Source organism: Monodelphis domestica, chromosome 4, assembly GCF_027887165.1.
Source record: "Monodelphis domestica isolate mMonDom1 chromosome 4, mMonDom1.pri, whole genome shotgun sequence".
Taxonomy (NCBI): Eukaryota; Metazoa; Chordata; class Mammalia; order Didelphimorphia; family Didelphidae; genus Monodelphis; species Monodelphis domestica.
Window position 1 is genome coordinate 42,921,145 of NC_077230.1, and position 27,436 is coordinate 42,948,580.

Sequence of the window (27,436 nt, forward strand, 5' to 3'; positions counted from 1 at the left end):
TTTCTATCCTCATTATATATTACTTCCTTTCCTGTACTCTCCAGTTTAGCCAGACTAACTTTCTTGTTCTTTCTCACATACAGAACTCCTATCTTCTGTTTCAGTGCCTTTGCACTGATCATTCCCCATGCCTAGAATGATTTCCCTTCTCACCACCATCCTTCAGAACTCCTTATTTCCTTCAGGACTCTTCTCAAGTACTACCTACTACACAAAGCCTCTCGATCACTCCAACTGCAAGTTCCCTCTCTCCCTACTTGAACTTGTCTTTATTCTGTATACATGTATTTGTACAAATTCTCTCCCTCACTAGAATGCATATTCCTGGAGCTCATAAACTGTTGCATTTTTGCATTATATCTTCAGCATTCCACAGAGCCTGGGAAATAGTAGCTATTTAATAAATTCTTGATAATTGATTGGTACTTGATGATTGAATAGTAGATAAAATAAGACAAGTAATTGTGGGCATGGTATATACTAGAGATGTCTATGCCAGTAGATATTTAGGAATTTGTAATAAGAATTTCAAATGGGTGAGTGTCAACAACTTCTATTATAGTCCTACTTGAAAACTTTATTTCATTTTAGTATGTAAAGTTCCTCATGATTATTCTAGCATGGTAGATACTCTGGTGGACCTTCTCAAGCTAGAATGGCTTTGAGTACAACCCTAGGATGGACTCTAGGCCTTTAGTCTGACAACTAGATTACTTCATTTCAGAGGTTTGGTGACCAGAAGGTTAGACATTTTCCCCCCTTTTTTTAGTCTTAAAATCCATAATAATAATATCATTCGTCCTTGAGGTATTTAAGCATTTATAAGTGCTTAACTTTTCTAGATAGGAATAAAAAACAACCAAGTCTTAATAGTCAAAACAAAGTAGAAATTTGCAGCTATTGACATACTTTGAAAATCTGAAATGACTTAACTGAATTATCCCAATAATTACTTCTATTTTGTACTTTGTTTTTACTATAGAAAAATAGCTAATCCATGTAGATAGGGAAGGCTGGAAAAATGTCTCCCCATACTGATCTATTTAAAAGTGTGTTTGAGTGTGTCTGCACAAATATACAAGTGTATGTGCATGTCTACTTTCTGATGAGATCAAAAGGACTTAGACCATTTGAATTCCTGGCTTAATTAAAATATTATTAATTCAGGTTAATAAGACTACGTATTCAACAACAAAGGTATCTGTTTTTATAAATGTTGAGTGTAGCCTTCCTGTCAACATAAAAATCCAAGATAGATAGCTATCTAGATATAAGATATTCAAGACTTTCTTTGGTATCATTGATAGGTGCTTTATATTAGCAGTTCTTGGCATGAATATTTTTTTTAACCCTTACCTTCTGTCTTGGAACCAATTGGTTCCAAGGCAGAAGAGTGGTAAGGGTAGGCAAAGGGGGTTAAGTGACTTGCCCAGGGTCACACAGCTGAGAAGTGTCTGAGGCCAGAATTGAACCTAGCACCTCCCATCTCTAGGACTGACTCAATCCACTGAGCCACTCAGCTGCCCCTTGGCATGAATATTTTAACTCCTGTACTGTACCCTGATCTGACATTTAATACCTCTGTGACCTTGGACCTCATTTTCTTGAATTAAATTATTTTGAAGATCCCATCTAGTCATTTTATGTAATCATATATCATTTACTAATATCATACATAATATTTTCTAGCTCTTTTACATATATATCATTTGCATATCATTTATTAACATCTATTTTGTTGTTGTTTAGTCTTTTTTCAGTTATGTCTGAATTTCTGTGACCCCTTTTGGGGTTTTCTTGGCCATTTCCTTTTCCAGCTCATTTTACAGATAAGAAAACTGAGGCAAATAAGATTAAGTGACTTTCTCAGAATCACACAACTGAAGCTGGATTTGAACTCAGAAAGAGGAATCTTCTTGACTCTAGGCCCAGCACTCTATCCACTCTGCCACCTAACGGACCTAAAAGAAGCTTATGTAATGGGGGAGACAAGTTCATATATGCTATTGTTACTGTGCACTCATATCTGACTCTTTGTAACCCCATTTTAGAGTTTTCTTGAATTATTTGCCTAGTTAGCATCTAAGACCATATTTCAGCTCGTAAGGATAAGTCTTTATGACTCAGGCTTAGCACTCTATCCACGGCATCACCTATCCCTTAACATATAGTATACATAAAAGAGCTTGAAAGGACTTTTAGAATCATCTTCAAAGCACCTCATGAGAAAATGAAGATCAAAGGTTAAAGGGGTTTTTGGGGAGAAGGGGAGAGAGAGAATCTGAATCACAAAATGTCAGAAAACAATTGTCAAAAATTGTTTCTACATGTAATTGAAAAAAATAAAATTCAATTTAAGAAAAGGTTATAGGGATTGTAAATATCATAACTGAGCAAACTAGGAAAGTTTATTTCATCCTGTGTCAAAAACTGTTGAAATAAAGCATTTGCTACTGATATTGAAGAAATTCTTATATTATATAACATTTTAGACCAGTAGACCTGTAGCACAATCTTAAGAATTATGTTTATGAAAAACATAACTTTGTTCTTGAAATGTAGTCTTATCAGCTTGAATATATTAATTTTTAGTTAAACCAGAAGTTCTAATCAGTCCCTGATATCTAATATATTTGAGATTTTAAACATTTAAGCCAGTAAAGAAGATCAGGAACCATGGAGGACCCCATGGACCTCTCTCCACATGGACCAGTAAGCTGGCTTCTTTATTCTGCCCCAACCAAAAGTGATGTCTACTTGTATTCTACAAAAAAAAAAAATTAATATCCATGGAGAAAAACAATCTCCCCATCAGCTTTGCCTTCTAAAAATGGTAACTAAGGCCTTCTACATACATAGCAGTCAGCCCAGTTTAAACCAGGTACTCCCTTTTGAGAAAGTTCCTGAGCTGAATGGATTTACAGTGACAAACTTCACAGGATCTCAGAATTGGGAGAAACCTCAGAACCCATTTAATCCAATGTGGACCTAAACAAGAATCCTCTTTCTAACAAATCTAGCAACTCGTCATCCATCCTTTGCTTGAAGATCACTAGTTAGAGGCCTCCCGCTGCTTCCTAGGGCAGCAGCTGTTAGCACATTGGATAGTGCTGTTACAAAGTTTTTCTTGACATCAAACCTAAATCTGCCTCTATGCAACTACCCTTTGTTCACTTCTAGGATCAAATATAACAATTGTCTTCTACTGTGTTCTGAATTTAACACAAGAATGAGACTTCCTGGAGAAAATTTGGATGGATGAAGCACATTGAACTATTGGGCACATAAACATTTAATAAAGACATTAATATGAATCGACTGGGAATGATTGGGAAAGTAAGCTGAGACTTTAGGGTATATTTGAATTTCTACAAATAAACCAAACCCTGGGTATTAATTCTGTTTGCTGATTAGAAAAATAGACATATACTATGAAGTATAAATTTTGACACAGCAATGCTATTCAAGAAGTCATTTTTCTATTTCATTTTTTTTACATTGACGATAAATAACTTTTTATAAATGTTTTCACATAATTTATTATATCTCTCTCTAGTGTACAAAAGGCTTGATGGGACAGTTGAATGTTGTAGCAACAATAGCCTCACAGATATCTGCTTTTCCTACAACAATAATGTGAACACTCATTTGGTAAGTATCTCCTGAAGTGAGATTCATAAATATCTATCAAAAACAACTAGTGAAAACAAAAACTGAATACCTATAATAATGTCTATGACATGGAAAAAACTAATGAAAGGTATAATTACTAAAACATGTACTCCCCTATAAAAATAATATCTCATGCTCCATTGATGGATGCAGGTGATCCTGGCTCCTTATAATTTGTCCAAATGTTAAAACTGTAAGAGCCTTGGGAAATCATCTTGTCCATCTTTTTGAAATATAGAAATTATTTATTTAGTCCATTTTACAGTCCCTACTTTTTTTCAAAAGTATCCCCTTGGGGAATTCTCTGACCTCCACATAAAAAGGTTCAAACTAGTATTGAATTTGGAAAAATTGGTCAGACTCTATCTTCATTGTATTCATTTAATTTCTATTGTCTAAAAGCAGTTTTTTCTTTAAATTAGTATTGATGAATTCACTGCTGATAATGTGATATTAATTTTGAAGTCCAAGTATCCCAGAAAGCTGTTTGTGCTATGCAGTTTGCCCCAACTGATGATGGAATGCACAAATGCCTTTGGCTTTTTGAGGCTTTAATGTTAACAGATCCCAGTGCCTTAGAGCAGAGGTTTCCCAAATGGACTGGAACCAAATTAAAATGTAATTATTTAACAAAATAAATTAAAAATATAGTAAAACATAGATTATGTTAATATATGATTTTCTAAGACAATATACAGCCCACAGGGATCCTTAGGTATAGTTTAAAGGCCTATGTTTCTATTTGACTCCACTGCAGCTTAAATGACCTGAATAAAGAAGCCAAACAGATCTGGAACTAGGGCATGATCCTAGTGACTGTAGATATCAGAGTACCAAAAGACAACAGGTGACTCAGGTGACTGATGGTGGTCAGAAATAAGCATATTCTTCCAGTTTCCTGGCCCCCTATTTGAAAAAATGTATTCCTGTGTAAAGTATACTATGTCGCATAAAATAAATCTAAAAAGGTAAAGAAAGATGAGGGTCCAATGTTTCCATCTCCTCCCCTCAGGCAAATTACAGCATGATTTAGTAGTTATTATTCTTGAATTGTTTATAGTGGGAAAGAATGAAATAAAGTTAGAACCAAATATTAAGGGACGGTTTCCTGCATTCCTATAATCTCTTTCATATCTCTGGGTGGCATTAAGGAGCAGTTCAAGGGAAACATTGAGTAGGCACTTATTTTACTCTAATGATTTCTGTATAGGCCAAACTCTTTGCTGTCTTGAGTCAGATCTTCAGAACTGCATTCCCTTTGTTTAACCTTCTCATTTGACAGATAGCTAAATTGAGGCCAAGAAGGGAGGAACTGCTTGCTCACAGTGACAATCTCTTAACTTAGGGCAATCCCCATAATTAGGTAAATAATGGTAGAATTTTATTTATGTGAAATATGTTTCTCTTACAGTATCTGAAGCATATAAATTAAAACAATTATGATATAAAAAGCACTATCATGGTGGGGCAATGTAGATGGATTAATCAGATATGAAGAATAAAAGACAGTGAGTGATATAATTATATCTCCAAGGTACTAAAAGAACCAGAAGGCTTTCCTATATGTTGTGTAGAGCCTCCATGAAAGATAAAGAATATAAAATCTGAAAAATTACCCAGACTTATGAAATAAAAAATCCTTAAAAGCAGGCATTCTTCACCTGGAGATCCACAGATCTCCAAGGAGTACTTATATAGCTGTTGTCTGTGAACTTGGATAGAGAAAAAAAATTACATCTTTATTTTTGTTAAACTTGTATAGAAATTTAATCTTTCCTTCAATTGTAAGGTGTTTTTTTTTTTTTTAAGTTATTCTAAGAAAGGATCCATGGCTTTACCAGACTTACAAAGGGGTCCATGACACGAAAAAAGTTTATAAGAATCAAAACAAAAGTTATACTATATCATCATGTATAAAAAAATGCACTTACTGTATTTTTCCTGAAAATAAATCACACTTGTTTTTATAAGGAGACATAATTGGTCTGGTTATGACTCACACCTATGATCTAATGCTTTTGTTTTTATGACTAATTAAAAATTTATTTCTAGTATGCCTGTCTGCCAGCCCGGAAAACAATTGAAACCAATCAAGTGTGTAGAAGTAATGCAGATTGTCAAAATGACTTACTTTCAAGTTTTTGTGTAATACCGTCTTTGGAAAATCAAACTCGATTAATAAGAGTGAAACACCAACCTCAAATTGATATGCTGTTCGTAGGACATCCACTGCACCTTCAATACACAGGTTAGTAACTATTATTCTAGAACCTCAAAGAATCCCTCAGGTACTACATAATCTTTGAAAACCCTTTCCCTGATTTTATTCTAAAGTAAACAATTTTTTTCAGAAGCTGCTCTCAGAATGTGCTCAAAGCAAGTCAAATCTAAGAGACAAACCAAAGGTGTTCTTTTTTTTTTATTTATTTTTTAAACCCTTACCTTCTATCTTAGAATCAATACTATGTACTGGTTCCAAGGCAGAGAGCAGTAAGAGTTAGGCTATGGGGGTCAAGTGACTTGCCCAGGGTCACCCAGCTAGGAAGTATCTGAAAAAGTGCTCTTAAAAGAATAACTGTCTGACCATTGTCCCCTGGATCCCTGGACAATATATAGTAGTAGAGGGGGGGGGGGGGGAATCTTCCTTTTCCCACCAGCCATACCTCTTCTGTATGCCTGTTTCAAAACATGGAGTCTTTTGTATTATTTGGCAGTGTGGAACAGCCACTAGCTCTCTAATTCCACCTCTCAGAGTCACTTAAGAAATTAGTACATAGACCGTGGTGACACTGTCAGTAGGGAAAAAACAGTCTCTTTTTCATGGAGATAGCACTTTTTTTCAAATTCATGTAGAAACAATTTTTGGTCATTGTCTTCTGACATTTTGCAGTTCAGATTCTCTCCCTCTTTCCCTCCCTCTTCCCCTTCCAAGTCAGTAAATAGTATGATGTAGGTTACATCATTGCTCTTATGTAATATATATTTCTTCATTCCTTATGCCGTGACAGAAGACACATCACACACACTATAAAAACTTACAAAGGTGTAGCAGCTAGATGGCTCAGTGGATTGAGAGCCAGTCCTAGAGACAGGAGATCCTGGGTTCACATCCAATCTCAGATTCTTCCAATCTGTGTGACCCTGGGCAGATCACTTAACTCTCATTGCCTAGCCCTTACCACTGTCAGAAACAAATTTTTTTTAACATTATCTCTCAGTGACCTCGAGGTCAAATCCCACTGAGTAAATTCAGGTAAAGATAAGCCCTCAGAGAGAGGAAGTTAAAGAACCAAGGAGCCAACGAGACAGAAAACTTATTCCACAGACACTGCCCCTGGGACGACCCAGGCAAATGAAGAAACTGTGGTTGGTTCCTGAGATGTGAGAGTGATTGGGTGGAGAAAACAGCTTATAAAGGGGAGACTTGGCAGGAAGTCGAGATCTTTGGTCTGTGTGTGTAGAGGAGCTGAGGGGACTCTTATGGGAGTTTAGCTATAGGCCCATTATGGTGGCCAATTGATTAGAAAGCTAAGTACCTCTCTCCTACTTTTCCCTCTCTTTACTACTAATACTACTTTGATTTAATAAAGTTCTTAAGCTATAAACAGCCTCATAATTTTAAATATTATACCACTCTTCTGTCTTGGAGCCAATATTTAGTATTGATTCTAAGACTGAAGGTAAGGGTTTAAAAAAAAGTCTCATGAAGTAAATAGAGTGAAAGATGGCATGCTTTGATCTGTCATCAGACTCCAATGGTTCCTTCTTTAGGTGTGTATAGCATTTTATTTTTTTTTTACAATGAGTCTCTTGGAGTTGCCTTGGAACCTCTGATTTATTTATTTATTTGCTGAGAATAGTCTAGTCCTTCAGAGTTGATCATCTTGCATTATTTCTGGTACTGTATACACTGTTCTCTTGGTTCTGCTCACTTCTCTTTGTATCAGTTCATATAAATCTTTTGAAGTTTTACTGAACTCATCCTATCTTGTTTGTCATTTCTTGTGGTGGAATAATATTCCATGACAACATATATCACAATTTGATCAGCCATTCCCCAATTTGATGGACATCTCAGTTTCCAATTCTTAGCCACTACAGAAAGAGCTGCTAAAAATATTTTAATACAGGTAGATCCTTTTCCTTTATCTCTGACCTCTTTGGGATGCAGACCCAGTAGTGATATTCCTGGATCAAAGGATACACATAGTTTATGGCTGTATGGTCATGGTTCCATATTGCATGGAGCTTGCAATCTAATGGGGAGAGACATGTCTTATAACATGAATCAATTTTTGTCTCAAAAGAAATATATACAAAATAAATACAGGGAATTTTGAAGGTGAAAAACAGTAGTTTCTGGATGAGCTTCATGATTTTAAGAGTCAGTGGTCTGAAAGGATTGCTTTACTAAGCTAAGAGAGCTTTTGCAAAGTCATGGAGACAAGTTAGAGTAACTAAGGATGGAAAACTTTTAAGATTAAAATTCTGAAGGCACAAAGAAAAACCATTCTGAGGTAGAGAAAAAGGGAGAGCTGTCTAAAGAGACCCATGAGGATATATAAGGAATGTAGCCTATAACTTGGGCTTAAAGATATGAATTTGTACTTATGTGCATTTCCTTATTTCACTGTCATAGGAGTACATAGCTTTAGAACTAGAAGGTTGTTATCAGTTCAGATGTGTCTGACTCTTCATGATCGTATTTGGGATTTTCTTTGCAAAAATATTAAATTAGTTTACCGTTTCCTTCTCCAGCACATTTTATAGATGAGGAAAGTAAGGCAAACAGGATTAAGTAACTTGCCCAGGGTCACATAGCTAGGAAGTGTCTGAGGTTAAATTTGAACTCAGGAAGATGGATGAGTCTTGCCCAGCACTACATTTACTGCACCCCCTATCTGCCCAGAAATATCTTAGAAATTGTTTAATCCAATTCCATATTTTACAGATGAGGAAAATGAGACCCAGAGAGTTAAATGACTTCTTCAAGGTCACATTAGAAGTGACAGAGTCAGGATTTGAACCCAAGCCATTTGATCTGTTTTTCTTTCTACTGTAGTCCTCTAAGAAAATTCTGTAACTTCCAGCATTAAATACTCTTAGATGAGCTCTAAGGCAGGCCTATATTTTCTTGCATTTATTTCTCTAATGTAGCATGATCAGAGCTGTGGTTTGTTTATTTAATATTTAATTTTATTTACTAATTATTTAGCTAGTATGTTCTATTAATGCCTTTTGTCTTTACCTCACAATAGTTTCTGGAAGAAAAATCTCCTATCCAGATCAAATCCTCTCTCAGGAAAGAAGCCAGTTATGGTGACCCTGTTTGTATGTACCATTCTGACTTGGTGGTCTCCTCCCTGTCTACTATGAGGAAAGATGTTTTTCTTTTTTTTCCCTCTGTTACTGGTTTTCCAATTTCTTAGCCTTGCTTTTTTAGAATGATCTTTCATTTACAGTATTGTAACCCTTGTATTTATTCGTCTTTTGGTTATGCTTTTTTCACTCAGCACTATTTTCTCTATTTTCCCATGTTTCTTTGATTCCCTCATATTTGGCATTTTTGCTATACAATAATATTCAAATACTATGTTAGGTTTTGTGTTTTTAGCTTTTTCCCTTTGTCATCTACCTTGTTTCTAGTTCCTTAGAACCAAAAAGAATAGCATATATTCAACTTCTGGTTCTGTCTGACTTCCTTAGGGTAACCCCAGTGACATTGCTAGATCAAGTTATGAGCAATTTCAGAGCTGTGTTTTAAAGGAATTAATTTGTTAGTTGAATTCGTAACTCCTTTCAGTCAGCATTCTGAACCCACTACTCAACAAAAATTTTCTCCAAAATTGTCAGTGATTCAGACTGCTGCTACATCCATGTGGCCTTTTCTTACACTTCATTCAACTCAGCTTCTCTGCAGCTTTTGAACACCCTCTTGCTCTCCTCCCTTATTAAATTCTGTGATACTGACTTTTCTTGATTCTATTCCTCACTACTATTTCTCAGTCTTCTTGGCTGGCTCATTATCCATTAAGCATGAGGAACCCCAAAGTTCCTTCCTGATCCTATTTCTTATGGCTCTCTACATTTTTGGTGATCTCACCAGCCCCCAGCATCTAATTTATTAGTTTTACATAGATGATTCCCACATCTATATGCCTAATCCTGATATCTCTCCCAAACTCCCATTTCTGCAACACCAATTGCTCATTGGATAGCCCCAACTATATGTCCCTTTGAAAGCATCACAGACTTGTCGTATCCAAAATGGACTCAAAAGTTCCCAAAAGTACTCAGAGGGGTAGCTAGTACAATGGCAATTGGTATCCAAAAAGTTAGGCTAGACAAGCTAGTATTGGGATGACTCAAATTAGATGTAATTCAATAGGCATCTTATTGAATCTTATATTTGGGTTAAAAAAAAATCAACTTCCTAAGTGTAAGTCAGGGAAGGCATTATTGTATAGTAGTATGAATAGTGGTTTTAGTGAGCTACAAGTTCCAAAGGCATCTGCACTGTGATATGATGGTGAAGAAAGCTAATGAAGTTTGAGGCTGCATGAAGAGAGTTCTATCTGGCAGAAATAACATGATAACCCTTCCATACTCTGTCCATGCCATACCTCATCTGGTGTACTGTTTTCAGTTTAGGATGCCACATTTTAAGAAAGATATTATTGAGCTAAAGAGTGTTCAGAAGATGACAACCAAGTGATATTAGGTCTTGAGTTCATAAAATGAATATTAGTTGAAGGAACCAGGTATATTAACCTGAAGAAAATATAACATTGATGAGACATGATAGGTGTCTACAAATATTCAAAGGGCTGTCATGTGGAGGAATGATTAGACTTATTCTGCTTGACTCCACTGCTAGAATCAGGAATAACAAGTGAAAATTGTAATGGTAGATTTAGGCTTAGTGTTAGGAAAAAAACACTTAACAATTTGAGTTACCTTGAAATGGAAGAACTACCTTATTAGAAGCTGGTTCCCTGTCTTTGGGAGTCTTATAGCAAAGGCAGAATTCCTTTTCAAATATAAGATGGACTCGATAGTCATGGAAGTCTGTTCCAACTCTGACATCTGATTTTGTAATTCATTATATTTCCTTTAAACTCATCCTTCCTCCAGTTTCCTCTTCTTCTGTAGAACAGTGCTCTCTAAGGTAGGACTCATGACTTGGTACCATGGAGATTGTAATCAACCAGTCAGTGTGAGATGCTTCTCATCCCCTTCTCTTCAAGATCATGGGACTTGTCCCAGCACAGCTCATCCTTTCCTCACTATTCAAGCTCCCAACTCCTCACCCTATGCTGAGCATGGGCTCTTTAGGGCCAGTATAATCTATTACTCAGGAATGCACAGCAACAGCCATGCAGATACCAAAGAGACAATTCTACCCACACACACCCAGAACATTCCCAACCTCTGCCCTCCAGATCACCTTGTGACTGTCTTAAGTAAGGCCCCCTGGGCAAAGACCAGTGAGTAAAGAGTCCTGCCTCTCCCTCCTTTTCCCTTCTTTTCTTCCTTTTTTTTTGTGGAATAGAGTCACACAAGATGAGTCACACAGATGGGTTATAATCTATATACATTATCTTTACTCTTAAGCCACTCTTCTGTCAGATTTTCCTATTACTTTTCAGAGTACTGCTGTTATTCCATTCACTCAAGTTTACAACAATCTCAGTGTTATTTTGAATCCTCACTCTCCTTTATCCCAATGATGGGTATGTTTGTCATTTGTATAATATCTTATGAATAAATCCTCTTCTCTACTCATATATCTACCATTTTAGTTCAGTCTCTCATTTTCTCATACCATATACTATTACATAGACTTTTTAAAAGTATATTTTTACTTATTTTTCTTTTAAACCCTTACCTTCCATCTTAGAATCAATACTACGTAATGGTAAAGAAACTTGCCCAGGGTCACACAGCTAGGAAGTGTCTGAGGCCAGATTTGAACCTAGGATCTGCTGTCTCTAGGCCTGGCCCTGAATCCACTGAGCCACCCAGCTGCCCCCTATTTATTTCTTTAAATATTTCCCAATTACATGTAAAAATTTTTTTAAAACATTCATTTTCTAAATTTTTGAGTTCTAAATTTTCTCTTCCTTCATTTAATCTATGTTGTTATTCCAGAACTATTATCAACATGTCATCTCCAATCTCTGTTCTCGCAGTCCTGGAATGTATTTGCTTCACATCATTTCCTCTTCGAATCCCTATCTTTCTTTAAGTTTAACTCTTTCATCAACTTAACTGATGCTATCTACCCAAAGTCCATCTCCCTCTTGAAAGCACTTTGTATTTACTTGTCTATATAAGTGTAGTATCCTCTTTCTAATATAATATAAACTCTTTGAGGGCAAAGATTTTTAATTTTGTCTTTGAATCTCTGGCACCTAGTACAGGGTATTAACCGTGCTTAATAAATGCTTGTTGAATTGGGTTAAATTTTTTAAAGATAAATACAGAAAATGGAAGCCAGGTTGGGTAAGAGAGGATGAATATATATAAGAATAGCATAGTCCTTTAAGAATACTGTTAAGTTAACCCCCATTGCCTTGGAACCAATACCAAGTATTGATTCTAAGATGGAAGGTGAGGGCGAAAAAAATAAAAGGAAGAAGAAGAAGAAGAAGAAGAATGTTAAGTTCAGTGGTTTGAGAGCCAGGACAGACACTAAAGGTCCTAGGTAGAATCTCGTCTCAGATTCTTCCTAGCTATGTGACCCTGGTTAAGTCATTTAACCTTAACCACCATTGCTTAGCCTTTACCATTCACTCTTCTGCCTTGGAACCAATACATAGAATTTATTCTCAGGCCAAGGTAAGGGTTTAAAGAAGAATAGTGTTGAGAACTAAACCTCAAAATGAACTGAGCCTTTTAAGGAAAACAAAGGTCAAACATGGCCATTTTAAACTCATTTGAGTGTTATGTCATAGTGAGATAACAATCTGTGGGTTTTTTAATTACTTTATAATCACATCCATAATACACTCAACTTTACCCCATTTCTCACCTTAAATAGGAATGTATATTGGGAATTAGACTTTGTGTTCTACTTCTGTATACTGATCCAAAGCAAGACCCCCAAGAAACAATGGAATTCTCTCCTTTTTCCCAGTTTTCCTTGAAGCTCCCAACTTTCCTAGGTAGACTCGAAGAGATGGTTTGTTTCTCCTGCGCAGTCTCTGATGTGGAGGTTCAAGAGTCCCAATCAGTTTCAGATAAATGTATAAATCATTGAATATGTACTCTCTGTTGATTTATTAAAAATATTCATCATCACCACTTTTCTTTTTTTAGTGAGCCTCAGCAGTTTCATCCCACGATTCAACTTTCTAAGCAACGATCTACCTGTGGTTATAGAGACATTTTTCAAGTATCCTTTCAAACGTGTAAGTTACTCTATGCAAAAGGTTTGTATGAAAAGTGTGTTGCTTGGAGACTGAACACAGTAGTTAGACAGCAGAACCTAGGGACAGTAACTCATTAGCTTTGAGACCCAATTGTATCACTGATAACCTGTGGTGTAGGGCAAGTCACATGACTTTTCTGGAGTTGTTCACTTCTGTAAAGTGGGCAAAATAACATGCATTCCCCTCGAGGATCAGAGGTATTTAAGTGCTATGTAAATGTTCGTTTTTATCCTTAAAGACCTGATGAGAATCTCTATGCTGAAGGAGGTCATTTTAAAACTGGAGAGACATTAAAAGTTTGCCAAATATAAGACAAGGAACAAGATTGCTAGGGAGAAAAATAAGGGATGAGATATTCTAGGAAATGTATAGAAGTCTCATTAGAGTTGATGTGTGAATCTGAAACCTTTCAGCTTATTCCTCTTATGGCTGGTCATCTCAGATGGGAATAGTGTCTGACTTATTAATGAGGTCAGAAACATCCTTTCTGCCCCCATTTGGACAAGTTAATCTGGTTGACTTCTTGTCATGGCTACAGACTATCTGCAGGCACAGTTAACTCTTTGTCTAATCGGTGCTGTAAAGGGGAGAGGATGCTTCTGAAGAGGAGCAGGTGGGAGAATAAGCAGATCAGCATCTATATGTTACCTCTGTATCCCATGAAAAATCAATACAGTCACATGGCATATCAGTAACATCTTGATATATGAAAAACATTAGGAGGAAAATGAATATAATACTAAGTTTTAATAAGGCAGATAGTAACTAAAATGTATATTTTAAAAGGTATGTTAGTTTGTATTGGTTTTGTGTTCTCCTATGTTTCTTAATTTAATGGTTTAACAGAGAAAGAAATGGAAAAGGGCCAAAAAAAGTGGTTAATTCAAAAGATTTCCCAAGGACTATGCCACATATCCTGTAATCTTTATATGTGTAGCTGCCGTTGTCTTAGGAAAGAATAACCCCCTACAGCTGGCCTGCCTCTAAGAAGTTACAGTGAGTAATGTTCAAGAAACAAAAGCTTTAATTTGTCCTATTGTAGCATATACAAGGTCAAATTTTCTACTTCTTTTCCCTCTGAGAGTTGTCTCCTTTTTGTATCATTAGAGCAGAATCATTCTCACTAATGATAGAGGAAAATATAAGCTGTCTTCTTTCTTTAAGTTAATCAGACTTAAAAATATGTTCATTTGACTTTCAAAAAAGTGACCCCCAAAATAAAAGTGTTTTGGGTTTTGCAAAAGTTTAGGGAAAAAGAGTAATTTTGCTTTTAGTGGGAAAATTCAACATAGTCTTAACCTTCAGTGGGGTTGAAAAATGTCCCTGAATTGTAAAGTATGGTTTTCAATGTATACACCTTGTCAGTAGCTTTATTGTTTGTTCTGCTTAACTACTTATAACCAGATACCTGATTTCACTCTCAGGAGCACTGGCTATCATCAATGCTGTACCCTGCTTTGCTTTAGATGGACAGTGGATGTTAAACTCTTTTCTTGAAGCTACCCTTAGTTCACTGATTATAGACAAGCAAAACAGAGATTTGCTAGGATTTTTAATTTTGCTTGCTGGCAGTATACTTTTGGCTGCCAATGTGACCCTGGGACTCTGGATGGTGACAGCTCGATAATATATATTTGGACTCATTTCACAAAATCTGTGAGTTGTTATGATGTGCAAAAAAAAATCCATGACATTTGTTGCCAGTTAAACAAAACTTTTCTGGGTTTGAAATATAAAAACTTCCTTAAAACTCTCCCAAACAGCACCACTAATTGAGATCCTACTAAATCTAGGGGCCTGTCCTCGGGAATCTCCACAATATCATTTGTTACACCACTAAACAAAAAAATAAGATAGACTTGATCTCTGATCTCAGAAGATTTCAGCCTAGTTGTGACAACTAAACATATACATTAATTTGAACTTTAATGTTGTCTATTAAAAAAAAGATTTATTGTTAAATAAGTGGCATGTTGCCTCAGAGTGAGGGAATGAATAGAATTGAAGAGTTTGGAAGTTTTTTGAAGGAAGTGAATTAAATCAGGTTTTGAAGGAAACAAGAATTTTCTAGGCTGGTCACAACTGAATCAAAACATCTTTGGTCTTCAATGTTTTTAATTTAGTGCTGGATTATTTGTCATAAGAGGAAGGAAGCTTGGGTAATGGAGAGGTCTAGCTGCTGAGACAAGAAGACTTGGGTACAAATCCTGAATCTGACACATAACTGCCACCCTAGACAAGACAGTGTCTTAGGGTCCTACTTATACAACGTGCTAAGTCTCTAAGTTGAAGAATTGTTATTGATTAACATTAGTAGAGGGAGTTTCCTCACTATAAATTCCCTACACTGATGCAAATACAGATCCAGACCAAAAATGTTTTTCTTTCTGTTCTGTTTCTGTTCTGATTAAACATTAATTGTTTACATCTACGTATATAGCATTCAAAAATAACCCTGAATTGTTCAGGAATGTGTTTTTGTTTGTTTGTGTATATGTATATATAAAATTGATGACATAAAAAGAAATAAAAATCTAGAAATTATTTTTCAGGCCCTGTCTTTGACTCCAAATATATTTGGAGAGTAAAAATGGTAGAAGCTGGGACCTACTACAACAGGGGTTTTATTTCTTAGCACTTTGTAACAACAGCTGATTCTTGGATAAGGTGTCGTCTTACTTTTAAAAAGAAGCCTTAATGTTGCATTTAGTTGTGAGCTTTAGGCAAGGGCCCTTACTTTGGGTAACATTCTATCATATTACCCTGAAAGTGTTTTTTAAAATCATAGTACAGGTAAGGTTGATTAATGGGCACCATATTCTTTCAGGACCCTTACATGCTATACCTGGCAAACTGGCTGCAGTCTGACTTTCCTCTAGAGCAATGATGGCAGACCTTTTAGAGCCTAAGTGTTGTGCCCCACCCCCAACCCCCAGACAGGGAAGGGAGGAAGCTCTCCCATTGGGCTGTTGCAAGGAGGGGCAGGTGATGGGGAAAAATGTTGTCAGGCATGATGGAGAGGGAGAGGAGAGTAGCTCCGCCCAAGTACCTGTGCCATAAGTTTGCCATCACTGCCATAGCGTAAAGGCATTTTTGGCTCTCCTGCAGTTAGTCCTAGCCCTGGTTTTACAGTTATACAACAGGAGCTGTCTTTTAGGGGAAGCACATAAGTGATAAGGTAGACGAAGAGGAATGAGATCCCATTCTAGTACAAACAGATCCGTGAGTGTGATGTCAAAGACAAGTCAAAGGCTAGATGGAACTGGGTCTTATGATTTTATTATGGCTCAGCTGAGTCATTCAGGGAAAAGTGGCTTCACAGCTACTACGCCTTACCAGAGGATTCTCTCTTCTCTCAGGAAGAGAAGAGGTGGACTAACAACTTGGGAAGAATTCTTCAAAACTACCCCTCCCCTCAACACTAGCTGTGTGACCATTTTTCACAATATGTGTATAGAATGAATCTCCCTGAGTTTTTTCCTGCTGCCTAAATTACTACAACATTCCTGAGGACAAGGGTTCCAATTTTTTTAAGACAACTTGCTAGTTAAGTTTCTCTTATCTCTTGAATCCTTTCTTTGTCCTGTTCAGCTTATGTGAAGCCCTTGAAAACTGCAGGCTCTTCACTTAATTTCTAATTCTCTCCTTGAATATAGTTACCTTCCTTCCCATTTTAGGTTGTCCTTCTTGTCCTTCATTGGGTCACATCTGCCCAATGTCTTGTGCCATCTTTGCTTCATTCCCTTGGGATTTCATATAGCTGTGATGTCAAGTAACTAAGGAAGTCCTGGACTCCAGCATTGGACCACTTAGTTGATCTATCCTAAGCATATCAAACAGTGTCTTTTGTTTATAGTGATTTCTGAGCTTAGAGACATTTCCAAGAACATGCTAAAACACTTTACATTTACAGCTCTCTACTTTCTTGGGGGGGATCCCAGGATGGACTCTGGCTCAAAAATATACCACCCAGCTTAGAGTATCCAGGAAAGGAAAACCAAACCTAAGGAATCCTAGAGTGGTCTTTTTAGGAGACCAAGGAAAAAAACTTTTTTTTTTTTGGCCAAGAAACAAATAAAGAACGCTTTTAAGGAGGTTGATACAATTCAAAACCAAGCATGTTAGAGTTATGTAAACAGAGGTCAGCCTCTTGTGTCCTTCCTAGAATCCCATAGGTATAGAAGGCTTAGCTAAAGTGGGTATTATAGGTAAGTACAATGTTTTACGGAGTTCTAGAAGTCTGTCTTTTAGTGAGACAACCGCATTACTGTTATTTCAACAGAGAATAATGTTGGAAAGTTTTCCAAGACCACCAAGATGCCATAAAATCAAGGAAAGAGATTATGTCAGAATACTCTGGATAAACCAGAGGACTAGAAAAATAAGGTTTCTTGGGGGGCAGCTAGGTGGCTCAGTGGATTGAGAATCAGGCCCAGAGATGGGAGGTCCTGGGTTCAAATGTGACATCAGACACTTCCTAGCTGTGTGACACTGGGCAAGTCATTTAGCCCCCATTGCCTAGGCCTTACTGCTCATCTGCTTTAGAACCAATGCCCAGTATTGATTCTAGGATAGAAGGTAAGGGTTTTTATTTTAAAAAATAAAATAAAATAAGGTTTCTTTAGGTTAATACAAAGATGATTACTCCTCACAGTTGTTGAGAATTAAATCATAGGAGGCAATTATTCATGGTCCAACAAAAGCATTCCTTGATGCTACTTTGAGAAACAGAAAATTAGAAGGACATCATTGCTTTAGCTGTAGTACAAAATTATATTATTGGATATTCCCGAGCAAAATGTGTGAAGGATGATAGGGGGTAGAAATATCCTCAGTACATGAAGGATGGCCGTGATTAAAGAGGGATTTATGAAGTAGGGCAACATGCTTCCATGTTTAAAATTGCAAAATGTGCCATTGAATAAGCATCATGAAAAATCATATAAGTTGTAGTTCTCATATAACTTATCTTCCTTTTGTAATTTAATCTATTTTTTAATTGCTTAGTATTATTGAAGGAAATGGGTTCTTTTAGAGATAAAGGGAATAGTCTGTGTGGTGCCAGTTAATTTAAACAAGGATATCCTATTTTCAACTCTGTAGTGTTACAATTATGGTGCCATAGTTGTAGTTTTCCTTTTTTCCATAGAGATGAAGAATTTCTTTTCTCTAAAGGTGTCCCAGTTTGGAAAACCATACTAAATTTAACCTTATTCCAAATCAAAATTACAGGAATATATTACTCATCAATTTGTTGGGTTCAGACATAGTCATCAGATTGCATGTATTAAATATCCACATATAAACAATGCACAAGTATTTTTTTTTAAAGCCTATGACCATACTGTATTAAATGTACGGGGAATCCTTTTCTGTATCCAAGCATGGTGATGCCTGCTGCTGGGGAAGCTTGGGAATTCTAAACTGTAGTAAGGCCAAGGATGATCAAATGTCTGCGCAGTATTTAGTACCAAAGTGGTTAGACCTTGGGAGAAAGAGGCCACCAGGCTGCCTTAAGCAGGGTCTAACCAGCTCAGGTCAGAAACAGCAGCTCAGAGTTTCCATACTGATCATTAGTGAGATTAACCTCTCAGCAACTGCTGAATTTCCAGCCTGGGCAAAATAAGGAGATCCAGTCTTTCCTTCCTTCCCCAACAAAAGAAGTTAAGCTTAACGGGAAAACAGCTTAACTGCTGTCAACTGATGTTAATAAATAACAACATGGAACCACACTTCATGTTCATGCCGGCTTGATCCAATTTCCTTCTAGTTTTATATATAGAATAATTGTCCCGCTGATTGAATGTGCTCCTAATTGCCTATAATCCTTTCATATTTTTGTCTAAAATCAAGCTACTTCTACTGAAAACAATCGTTCATTTCAGATAGTTCAGTTATTGGTATAAACTGGCTCCTGTTCTAAATTCAGTTCCTTTGCAGTAACTACCTTTATGTCTGTGTTTGCATCTTTAACCTTCGGACTTGGCAGAGTACTTTCTTTGCACATAAAAATAAAACAAGTCCTTTTTAGCTTTTCCGTTTTTAGGGGTTCTGAGGAAAGAGGTTTTAGTATTAAACTATTAAATTAGTCTTATTAAATATGAAACTATATTATACTATTAGTTTTGCATTTTATCATCATCTTAAGCCTCTATTTCTTATCTTTCTTTCAAAAACTTTCCCACCCAAGATTTATAGCTGATTATGTTTCATACAACCAGGTTAGTTGTAAGTATCAAAACCAATTAGGAACAGCCATCATTTTACTTTGTGTAAATGGGACCACTGGCTGGGGTTTTGTGCCTGAATTGCTTAATCTTGTAACAACTGATTCTGTCCTCTCTCTTTTAGTCAAACCCTTTTATATTCCTGAGCACTTTTCAAGTGTGAGTCTGTGTTTGTGATAGACAGTAGAAGGAAGCGATCTTTTCTAGTATATGAAAGTTAGGCCAGAAGGGAAATCAAAATGGAATTTCTAGTACTTGGTGTTATATTTCATCTTGCTTGGGTTAAGTAGAGAGTCTGTTTCACTACTGGACTGTTGGCCTCCTGCTGAATTGGATAAGCTCTTCATTTCAAAATAATGGGCAAAATTAAACGGGCTCTATGGTTACATTTTCTTTAAGAGACAATAAACCTATTTTAATCCATGTATGTAAAATGTTTGTTTTCCTTCTGAGGCTTCCCTCATTTGAATGATCCATTGTACAATTTTATCAGAGCATGGTGAATGAATTCAATGAAAGGAAAGCCTCTATTTCTGACTTCATTAATGGTACAATAGGTTGTACTCCTTTGGGTGGAGATAGAGAAAAATGGATCCAGGAAGCTGCAACTCTAATTACCCAGCTTCACCATTGTGTGACTGACTTCAGTGTTAAAGCAGAGAAAATGCCTTTGTTTTGTGACTCCTATTCTGTAAACTTAACATTCTGCTGAGCTTATTTGGTTCACCAGAATAAACTGTGAAACATTTGCAATAATTACTTTGTCTTCAAAGTCGTTTTTACCTAATTCACATGACTAGATCGAATATAACATTTTTCTTTTTTTTTTATTACATTAATACCTTTTGCTTTTACATCATATTCATTTTGTTTTTTTTTACTTCAGTTTCATTTTTGTTCCCTTCACACTTATTTTAAAAGAGGTACTTCCTTCCCTATCAAGTTTTCCCTGATATAGGTAGAATACTCTAAAGAGAACCATAAATAATTTATTTGAATGACAGTAGTAAACAAGTATTTATTAAGTGCCTACAGTGTGCTAGACACAGTACTAATAACATTTTACAACTATCTCATTTAATCCTCACAACAGCCCTGAGAGGCAGGTGCTATTATTATCCCCATTTTACAGTTGATGAAACTGAGATAAAAGTTAAGTGACTTGCCTAGGGTCATACAGCTAATAATTATCTGAGGTCATATTTCAATTCAGATCTTCCTGACTCCAGGCCAGGTGCTCTATGTACTGTACCACCTTGCTTCCTCATCACTGTAATCAGTGAATACGTGGTTATGATTTTTATTAAAATTCTCATTTGTCTGTAATCTGATTTATTTTGACTTTAACATTTTTTTAGGCCCTGAGCCAAAACTTGCTTAGATTGCCCTTCCAACAAATATTAACTTATTTATTAATGTATATTCTGTGTACACCAGGAATACCTAGTTAAAAAAAAATATTAATCCCTCCCACACAGAGCTTACAGCCTGCCACATGGAAGGTTACACAATATGCTCAGAAATACAGGTCAAGGTAGAATGTGATAGGGACAAAGAAGAGACCCAGACAAAAGGCTCAGTGAAAACTGGAGAGGGAAAGGATCACGTTAAGATGGAAAGTCCGAGAAAGCCTCTTAGAGGAAGGAAATAATGCATAAACTGTTCCTGTAACTTGGGTCTGAAAGCAGCTGTTCCTATGGATAGACCATGACATGAAATAAATCTGAAAGCACCCCGCCTATGGAATATCGTGACAAAATGTAGACAGAGCATGGCTTAGCAAAATGGATCTTTGTACTGTCCTAAAGAACTAAGTCTTTAGAAAGGGATTGTCAACATTTCGGTGACTTTTCCCCTCTATAGGAGACCTAAATTAAAACAAGAAAAATGAAGTCAAGCTCTCTGTAAAATTTTAATTTTGTGGGAATTCTCAAAGGAAGAAAAATATCTGCACATAACAGAAATAAGAATGCTAAAAATGTGACTGGCCATTTAGAGAAAAAGACCAAAACTATAGAAATGGCACCAAGTTTCTTTTGAAAAAAAAATTTCTGTGGTTAAAAATTTTAAATTTTTATTAAATTTAATTGAAAAATAATTTTAAATTTCCCCCCAAAAAAGTAAAAAGAAATAAATGAAAGAAAAGTCAGTGGTCAGTTTGCTGAAGCCAAAGTTTCAGATGTAGATAAGATGTTAAAGCAGCCAAAAGAAATAGAAAAAGTATTTTCTATCATACTTTTGACAAAGAGTAGGCAAGAAAAGAAAATCATTGCCCTTAAGAAATTAGGTGCCAAATGTGCCTCTAGTTCAAGTTTCACTCCCTTGGCAAAAGTTGTTCCTTTTCTAAAATTTTGAATGTATATATAGAACTGATCTGAGGCAGAATTGTATCGTAGGTAAAATTTGTTACCTTAATCTCAGCCTTCTCCAGTAATAGCCCCTCAACTCTACCTTTGGATCATATCTTACAGGATCTCCGTGCCCTGGCAGTTCAGTTTTTTTCCCATAGTCCTTCTAACCAAAACATGCCTGGAATCATAGAATTTTAGATCAAGAAAGGGAACTGAAAGATTATATCGTCTGAGGCCTCCCTTTCATTGATGAAGACACTGAGAACCAGCAAGATTAAATGATTTGCACCAGGTCAGACATAGTAGAACTTGGATCACCGGGCTCTTTCCCTGGGTTATATTTTTTTTAATTGATAAAAGAAAGGCAAAAACAGCTCCTGAGCTTAAGGATCAAACTAATGAGGGAAACACAAAAGAACTAGATACATAAAAGATAATACAGGATGGAAAGAGGAAAATCAGAACCCTGGCACTCGCAGCTGTGGGGACAAGGAAAATTCCTCCTGCAAAATGTGGAACTGAGACTTGAAGGAAGCTAGAAAAAAAGATTCCAAGGTGAGGGAGCAAAGCATTCCAGACACTGAGGGATGGAGACTGTGCCTTAATCCCTCCAGGAGTTTACTCTCTGAAACTAATTAGATCAATTCCTTTCTGGAAGGAATGTGTTAGTGAGTGATGGTGAGTTAATTTGTTACTGAGTATGACATTTGCGTTTCCTCCTGTTTTCTTCCACAGCCATAACTTTCCCATTTCCATAGTCCTTCTCTCCCTCTCCCTCTACTTCCAGACCCTAACATTTCATATATGTTTAACCTAAATACAGCATTTTCACAGTTAATTCTTAAGGAAATGAATTATTCTATCTTTTATGTCGTAAAGAAATTTCACTTGGAAAATTTACCCTTTTACCAATCTAACAATTTTTATATGAGAGAAAAGGTCTAGTTTTGAGGTTTTCTGTGCAATTAATTCATTTTTCTTTCACTGTAGCACTTAGAAATACATGGATTCGGGGGCAGATGGGTAGCTCAGTGGATTGAGAGGTAGGCCTAGAGTCCTGGGTTCAAATTTGGCTTCAGACACTTCTCCGCTGTGTGACCCTGGGCAAGTCACTTGACCTCATTGCCTAGCCCTTCTTCTGCCTTGGAGCCCATACACAGTATTGACTCTAAGATGGAAGGTAAGGGTTTAAAAAAAAAATACATGGATTCTCTCCATCTTTTAACATATGGTTGTTAACATTGTTGTTGACTCAATAATAAGTTTCCCTCTTAGGAAACCTTCCATAATATGACATCCATACGAAAGAATATATCTGGTGTTTTAAGATGGATAGAACATATGAATAGTTTTTAGCCACACTTCATTGAGGTATACTAGGCTTCATTTCCAAAAATGTTGGATGTTTTATCCTCATTCACATCTACATATACCTCCGTCATTAGGTATATATATGATTTTAGTGTTGTTCATTTAAAATCTGCTTGCTGCTTCTGCTTTGTAATTGTAATACCTTTCTCTGTGGATTGTCTCCCATTCATCTTAGATGTATGTCATCTATGAGTGGATGGCTCTCTAAGTTTTAAAATAAGTGTAATCTTTATCTTCATCTGGTTGGGTATACTAAATGAGTAATTCTGGAATGCTGCATTTCAGGATTAGCTATCCCATACATGTTTTATTTATTGGCAAGTTTCAGAAAGTCTTGCTTTGTGAAATTTGAGTATGTTTAAATATTTGTTGTGATTCATTGTGACATTTTTATTATAATAAATTTTCCATTTAAAATACATTTTCCTTTTTATTTCCATTTAACATCTTTGAGACAGATGTTGCTAATTTTAAAATATTTTAAGCTCGTGGAACTAATCCACAGCCTCCCCCAAGTTAGCATGTTTATTTTATTGCTTATTCTGCTCATCACTAAGAAAACTGGTACCATTGAATGTGAACTGCCTCCTTCCCTTTTCCCATCTTTTACAAAACCTTCACACCGTTGTCACTTTGATTCTGTTTTTCTCTGGCCTTTATTCTTCACTAAGACAAATGCCAGCTGATGAAGCCTTTGCTGCCACAGCCTCTGAGTGGTCCGAGTAGTGCTTATTCTTTCTCACATGCCTTAGTCCCTCCTCCACTGACAACCTCCTCTGGAAACAGACATACGTACATATCCCCAATCCTCCAAAATCCTCCATTGGACGATTGCATCTCATCCAATTAGCTTCCTCCCCTTCACTGACGCTTCCACCCTTCCACACTCTCCAACCTGCAACCTTTGCAGTCTGCCTCCCCCTACTACCACCATTCTACGGAAACTACCTTTTCTAAGGTCGCCAATGACTTCATCACTGAATCAGATAATCTAGGTTTTTCTTTTAACCCCTCACCTCCCATCTGAGAATCAATACTGTGTATTAGTTTCAAGGCAGAAGAGAAGGAAGGGCTAGGCAATGGGGATGTCCCAACTAAGCCCATCCCTCTTCCCAGGGTCCCTATTGCTGTTCCAAGCCCTGCCATTGTTCCAGCCAGAGCTTTGGGAACTAGCATTTTCCCTTGACTTCATTCTCTCTCCCCACATTCAAGCACTCATCGAGTCTTAGCAAGTACCCCTGGTCCATTGAAGGCATCTGCTGCCTCTTTGCCTTGCCATCTACTCACTACAACCCCCGTGGCTCAAGCCCCCGTCCTTTCTAGCCTAGGCTGCTGCAGTGGGGCTCCCTAGGCTTCTAACCCACTGTGCCCTGGGCAGGGTCCTAAAGCCAATTTCTCACCGAGGCTCTCCCCTGCTCACTAAGTCTCAGTTGGATCTCTACTGCCTGCATTAAAATGCAGAATCCTCTGGCAAATGTGCTTCAGCCTATCTTTGCAGTCTGGCTACCAATTACTCCCAAGATTGAAGTTTGTGGGTTTTAAAATTAATATACAAGAAACTATTATATTTTATAAAGTTTTATTAATAATAACTAGAGTAAAATTGAACTAGCTAAAAAAGGTCCTAACCCAGTCCGCTTGTGAAAAGAAAAGAAGGAGGAGCTACAGAACTTATAAAACAATGACGATCATGCAAACATGGAGGCTCAGGAGAGATTAAAGGGAATTGGAAATACTAAGGGACTTCTGGGGGATAAAGTCCAAAGTTTCAAAATCTCCATTTATACAAGTCTACATGGTATTGCATCTCCCATCCCCATAACCCTCAATGGGATTGTCCCCAATGCCTGGAATGTTCTTATTCCTCACCTCCACCTCTTGGGATAGATAGTGAGCTCCCTTTAAAGGTCAGGTGCCATCTTGAAGATATCTTTTCTATTTCCAGATACCATCTTGAAGAGGCCTTTCCTACTTCCAGGTACCATTTTGAAGAGGCCTTTCCTACTTCCAGGCACCATCTTGAAGAGGCCTTTCCTACTTCCAGGCACCATTTTAAAGAGGCCTTTCCTACTTCCAGGCCCCATCTTGAAGAGGCCTTTCCTACTTCCAGGCACCATCTTGAAGAGGCCTTTCCTACTTCCAGGCACCATCTTGAAGAGGTCTTTTCTACTTCCAGGCACCATCTTGAAGAGGCCTTTCCTACTTCCAGGCACCATTTTAAAGAGGCCTTTCCTACTTCCAGGCCCCATCTTGAAGAGGCCTTTCCTACTTCCAGGCACCATCTTGAAGAGGTCTTTTCTACTTCCAGGCACCATCTTGAAGAGGCCTTTCCTACTTCCAGGCACCATTTTGAAGAGGCCTTTCCTACTTCCAGGCATCATCTTGAAGAGGCCTTTCCTACTTCCAGGCATCATCTTGAAGAGGCCTTTCCTACTTCCAGGCACCATTTTAAAGAGGCCTTTCCTACTTCCAGGCACCATCTTGAAGAGGCCTTTCCTACTTCCAGGCACCATTTTGAAGAGGCCTATCCTACTTCCAGGCACCATCTTGAAGAGGTCTTTTCTACTTCCAGGCATCATCTTGAAGAGGCCTTTCCTACTTCCAGGCACCATCTTGAAGAGGCCTTTCCTACTTCCAGGCACCATTTTAAAGAGGCCTATCCTATTTCCAGGCCCCATCTTGAAGAAGTCTTTTCTACTTCCAGGCACCATCTTGAAGAGGTCTTTTCTACTTCCAGGCACCATCTTGAAGAGGCCTTTCCTACTTCCAGGCACCATTTTGAAGAGGCCTTTCCTACTTCCAGGCACCATTTTGAAGAGTTTCCTACTTCCAGGCACCACCTTGAAGAGGTCTTACCTACTTTCTACCTTGGATATATAGAATGTTTACAGATTAAGTAAATAGAGGGAATGTATACAATAAAGTTTTTGGTAGAGACAAGGGGTCATATAGCACTAATAAGTGGGGTAATCCAAAAATATGTTGGGTTTTTTTTAACCCTTACCTTTTGTCTTATTCATTCTAAGAAATGTATGTGTCAATTTTAAAACAGAAAAGTAACAAGGGCTAGGCAATTGGGGTTAAGTGACTTGCCCAGCTAGGAAGTGTCTGAGGTCAGATTTGAACCCAGGTCCCTCTGACTCCAGGCCTGGTATTCTCTACCTAGCTGTCCCAACTATCTTTTTTTTTTTTAACCCTTACCTTCCGTCTTAGAGTCAATACTATGTATTGGCTCCAAGGCAGAAGAGTGGTAAGGGCTAGGCAATGGGGGTCAAGTGACTTGCCCAGGGTCACACAGCTAGGAAGTGGCTGAAGCCGGATTTGAACCTAGGACCTCCCGTCTCTAGGCCTGGTTCTCAATCCACTGAGCTACCCAGCTGCCCCCTATCTTTTTTTCAATGGAGAAGGAGAGGAACTAAAAGGTTGGACATTGGTCTATCTATTGGCTGGGTGTGGGGTAAATAAGCTGTTTTCCATGTTTCTTACTGAAATGCTTTTTATGTTGTGAAAAAGTAGGTACTTTTTAAAAAATATTTTGTAGCTGACTTAAAAAAGAGACTGACTAACATAAATTTAAGTATCCTTAAATAGTGTACTGACTATACTTTTAAAGCACAGTATTTCAAAAGTACAAACAAAAGTTCTTCCAATGTTATATTATAGAAACTTTAAGTACCATGTAAAGCAGACATAATGGATAGATAATCAAATAACAAATATAAATTTGTTCTCCTTTATTGATTCTTCTCATGTATATGATACATAAAACATACATATTTGTACTAGATGTGTTTATCTGAAAGATTCCATTTTCTAATTGCTTACAGTCTTAAGATGGAATGTGCATGCCATCAGCCCATATCGTATCACCCATTTTAAAATGGAAATCAGTGCATCAGGCATCGATAAGTGTAGATTTGCTTCAGAGCTTGAACATAGAAATTACATGTTATTAGACATTTCCAGCAAGAAAACTTTTGTTTTTGTTTAGTCAACTACTCGTTCCAACTCTTCATGACCCTGTTTGGGGTTTTCTTGATAAGGATACTGGAAGGGTTTGCCATTCCCTTCTTCAGCTCATTTTATAGGTAATGAAACTTAGGCAATCAGGGTGAAATGACTGACTCGGATTCCCACAGCTAGTAAGTATCTGAGACCAAATTTGAATTCAGGTCCTCACTCTATCCATCACTCCACCTAGTTTCCCTTAGCAAGAAAACAACAAATTTTTAATATTATATTTTAACAGACTTCCTTTGATCATATTCACTGAGCTCTAAATATGCAACCTGAGAGAGTTCTGGATTTAGAGTTGAGTGGCACAGGTTCAAAGCTGACCTTTACTACTTACTATGTGTATGACCTTGGACAAATCATTCTT

The 27,436-nt window shown here is 37.1% G+C and overlaps 1 protein-coding gene across 2 annotated transcripts in view; it reads left to right on the forward strand.

Annotated features, from left to right (window-relative positions):
• MBTPS2 (membrane bound transcription factor peptidase, site 2) overlaps positions 1-26,796 on the forward strand; it is a 48,538-nt gene extending 21,742 nt beyond the window's left edge. Inside the window, exons 8-11 of one of the 2 annotated variants that reach the window (XM_016433383.2) lie at positions 3,557-3,651; positions 5,725-5,920; positions 12,994-13,085; positions 25,001-26,796. In XM_016433383.2, coding sequence (XP_016288869.1) covers positions 3,557-3,651; positions 5,725-5,920; positions 12,994-13,085; positions 25,001-25,012 — 395 coding nt within the window. In that variant the 3' untranslated portion in view covers positions 25,013-26,796. Of the gene's footprint in view, positions 1-3,556; positions 3,652-5,724; positions 5,921-12,993; positions 13,086-14,510; positions 20,090-25,000 lie in introns of those variants that run through there. The other variant, XM_003341186.4, reaches the window with a different exon arrangement.
• The last annotated feature ends 640 nt before the right edge of the window (positions 26,797-27,436 follow it).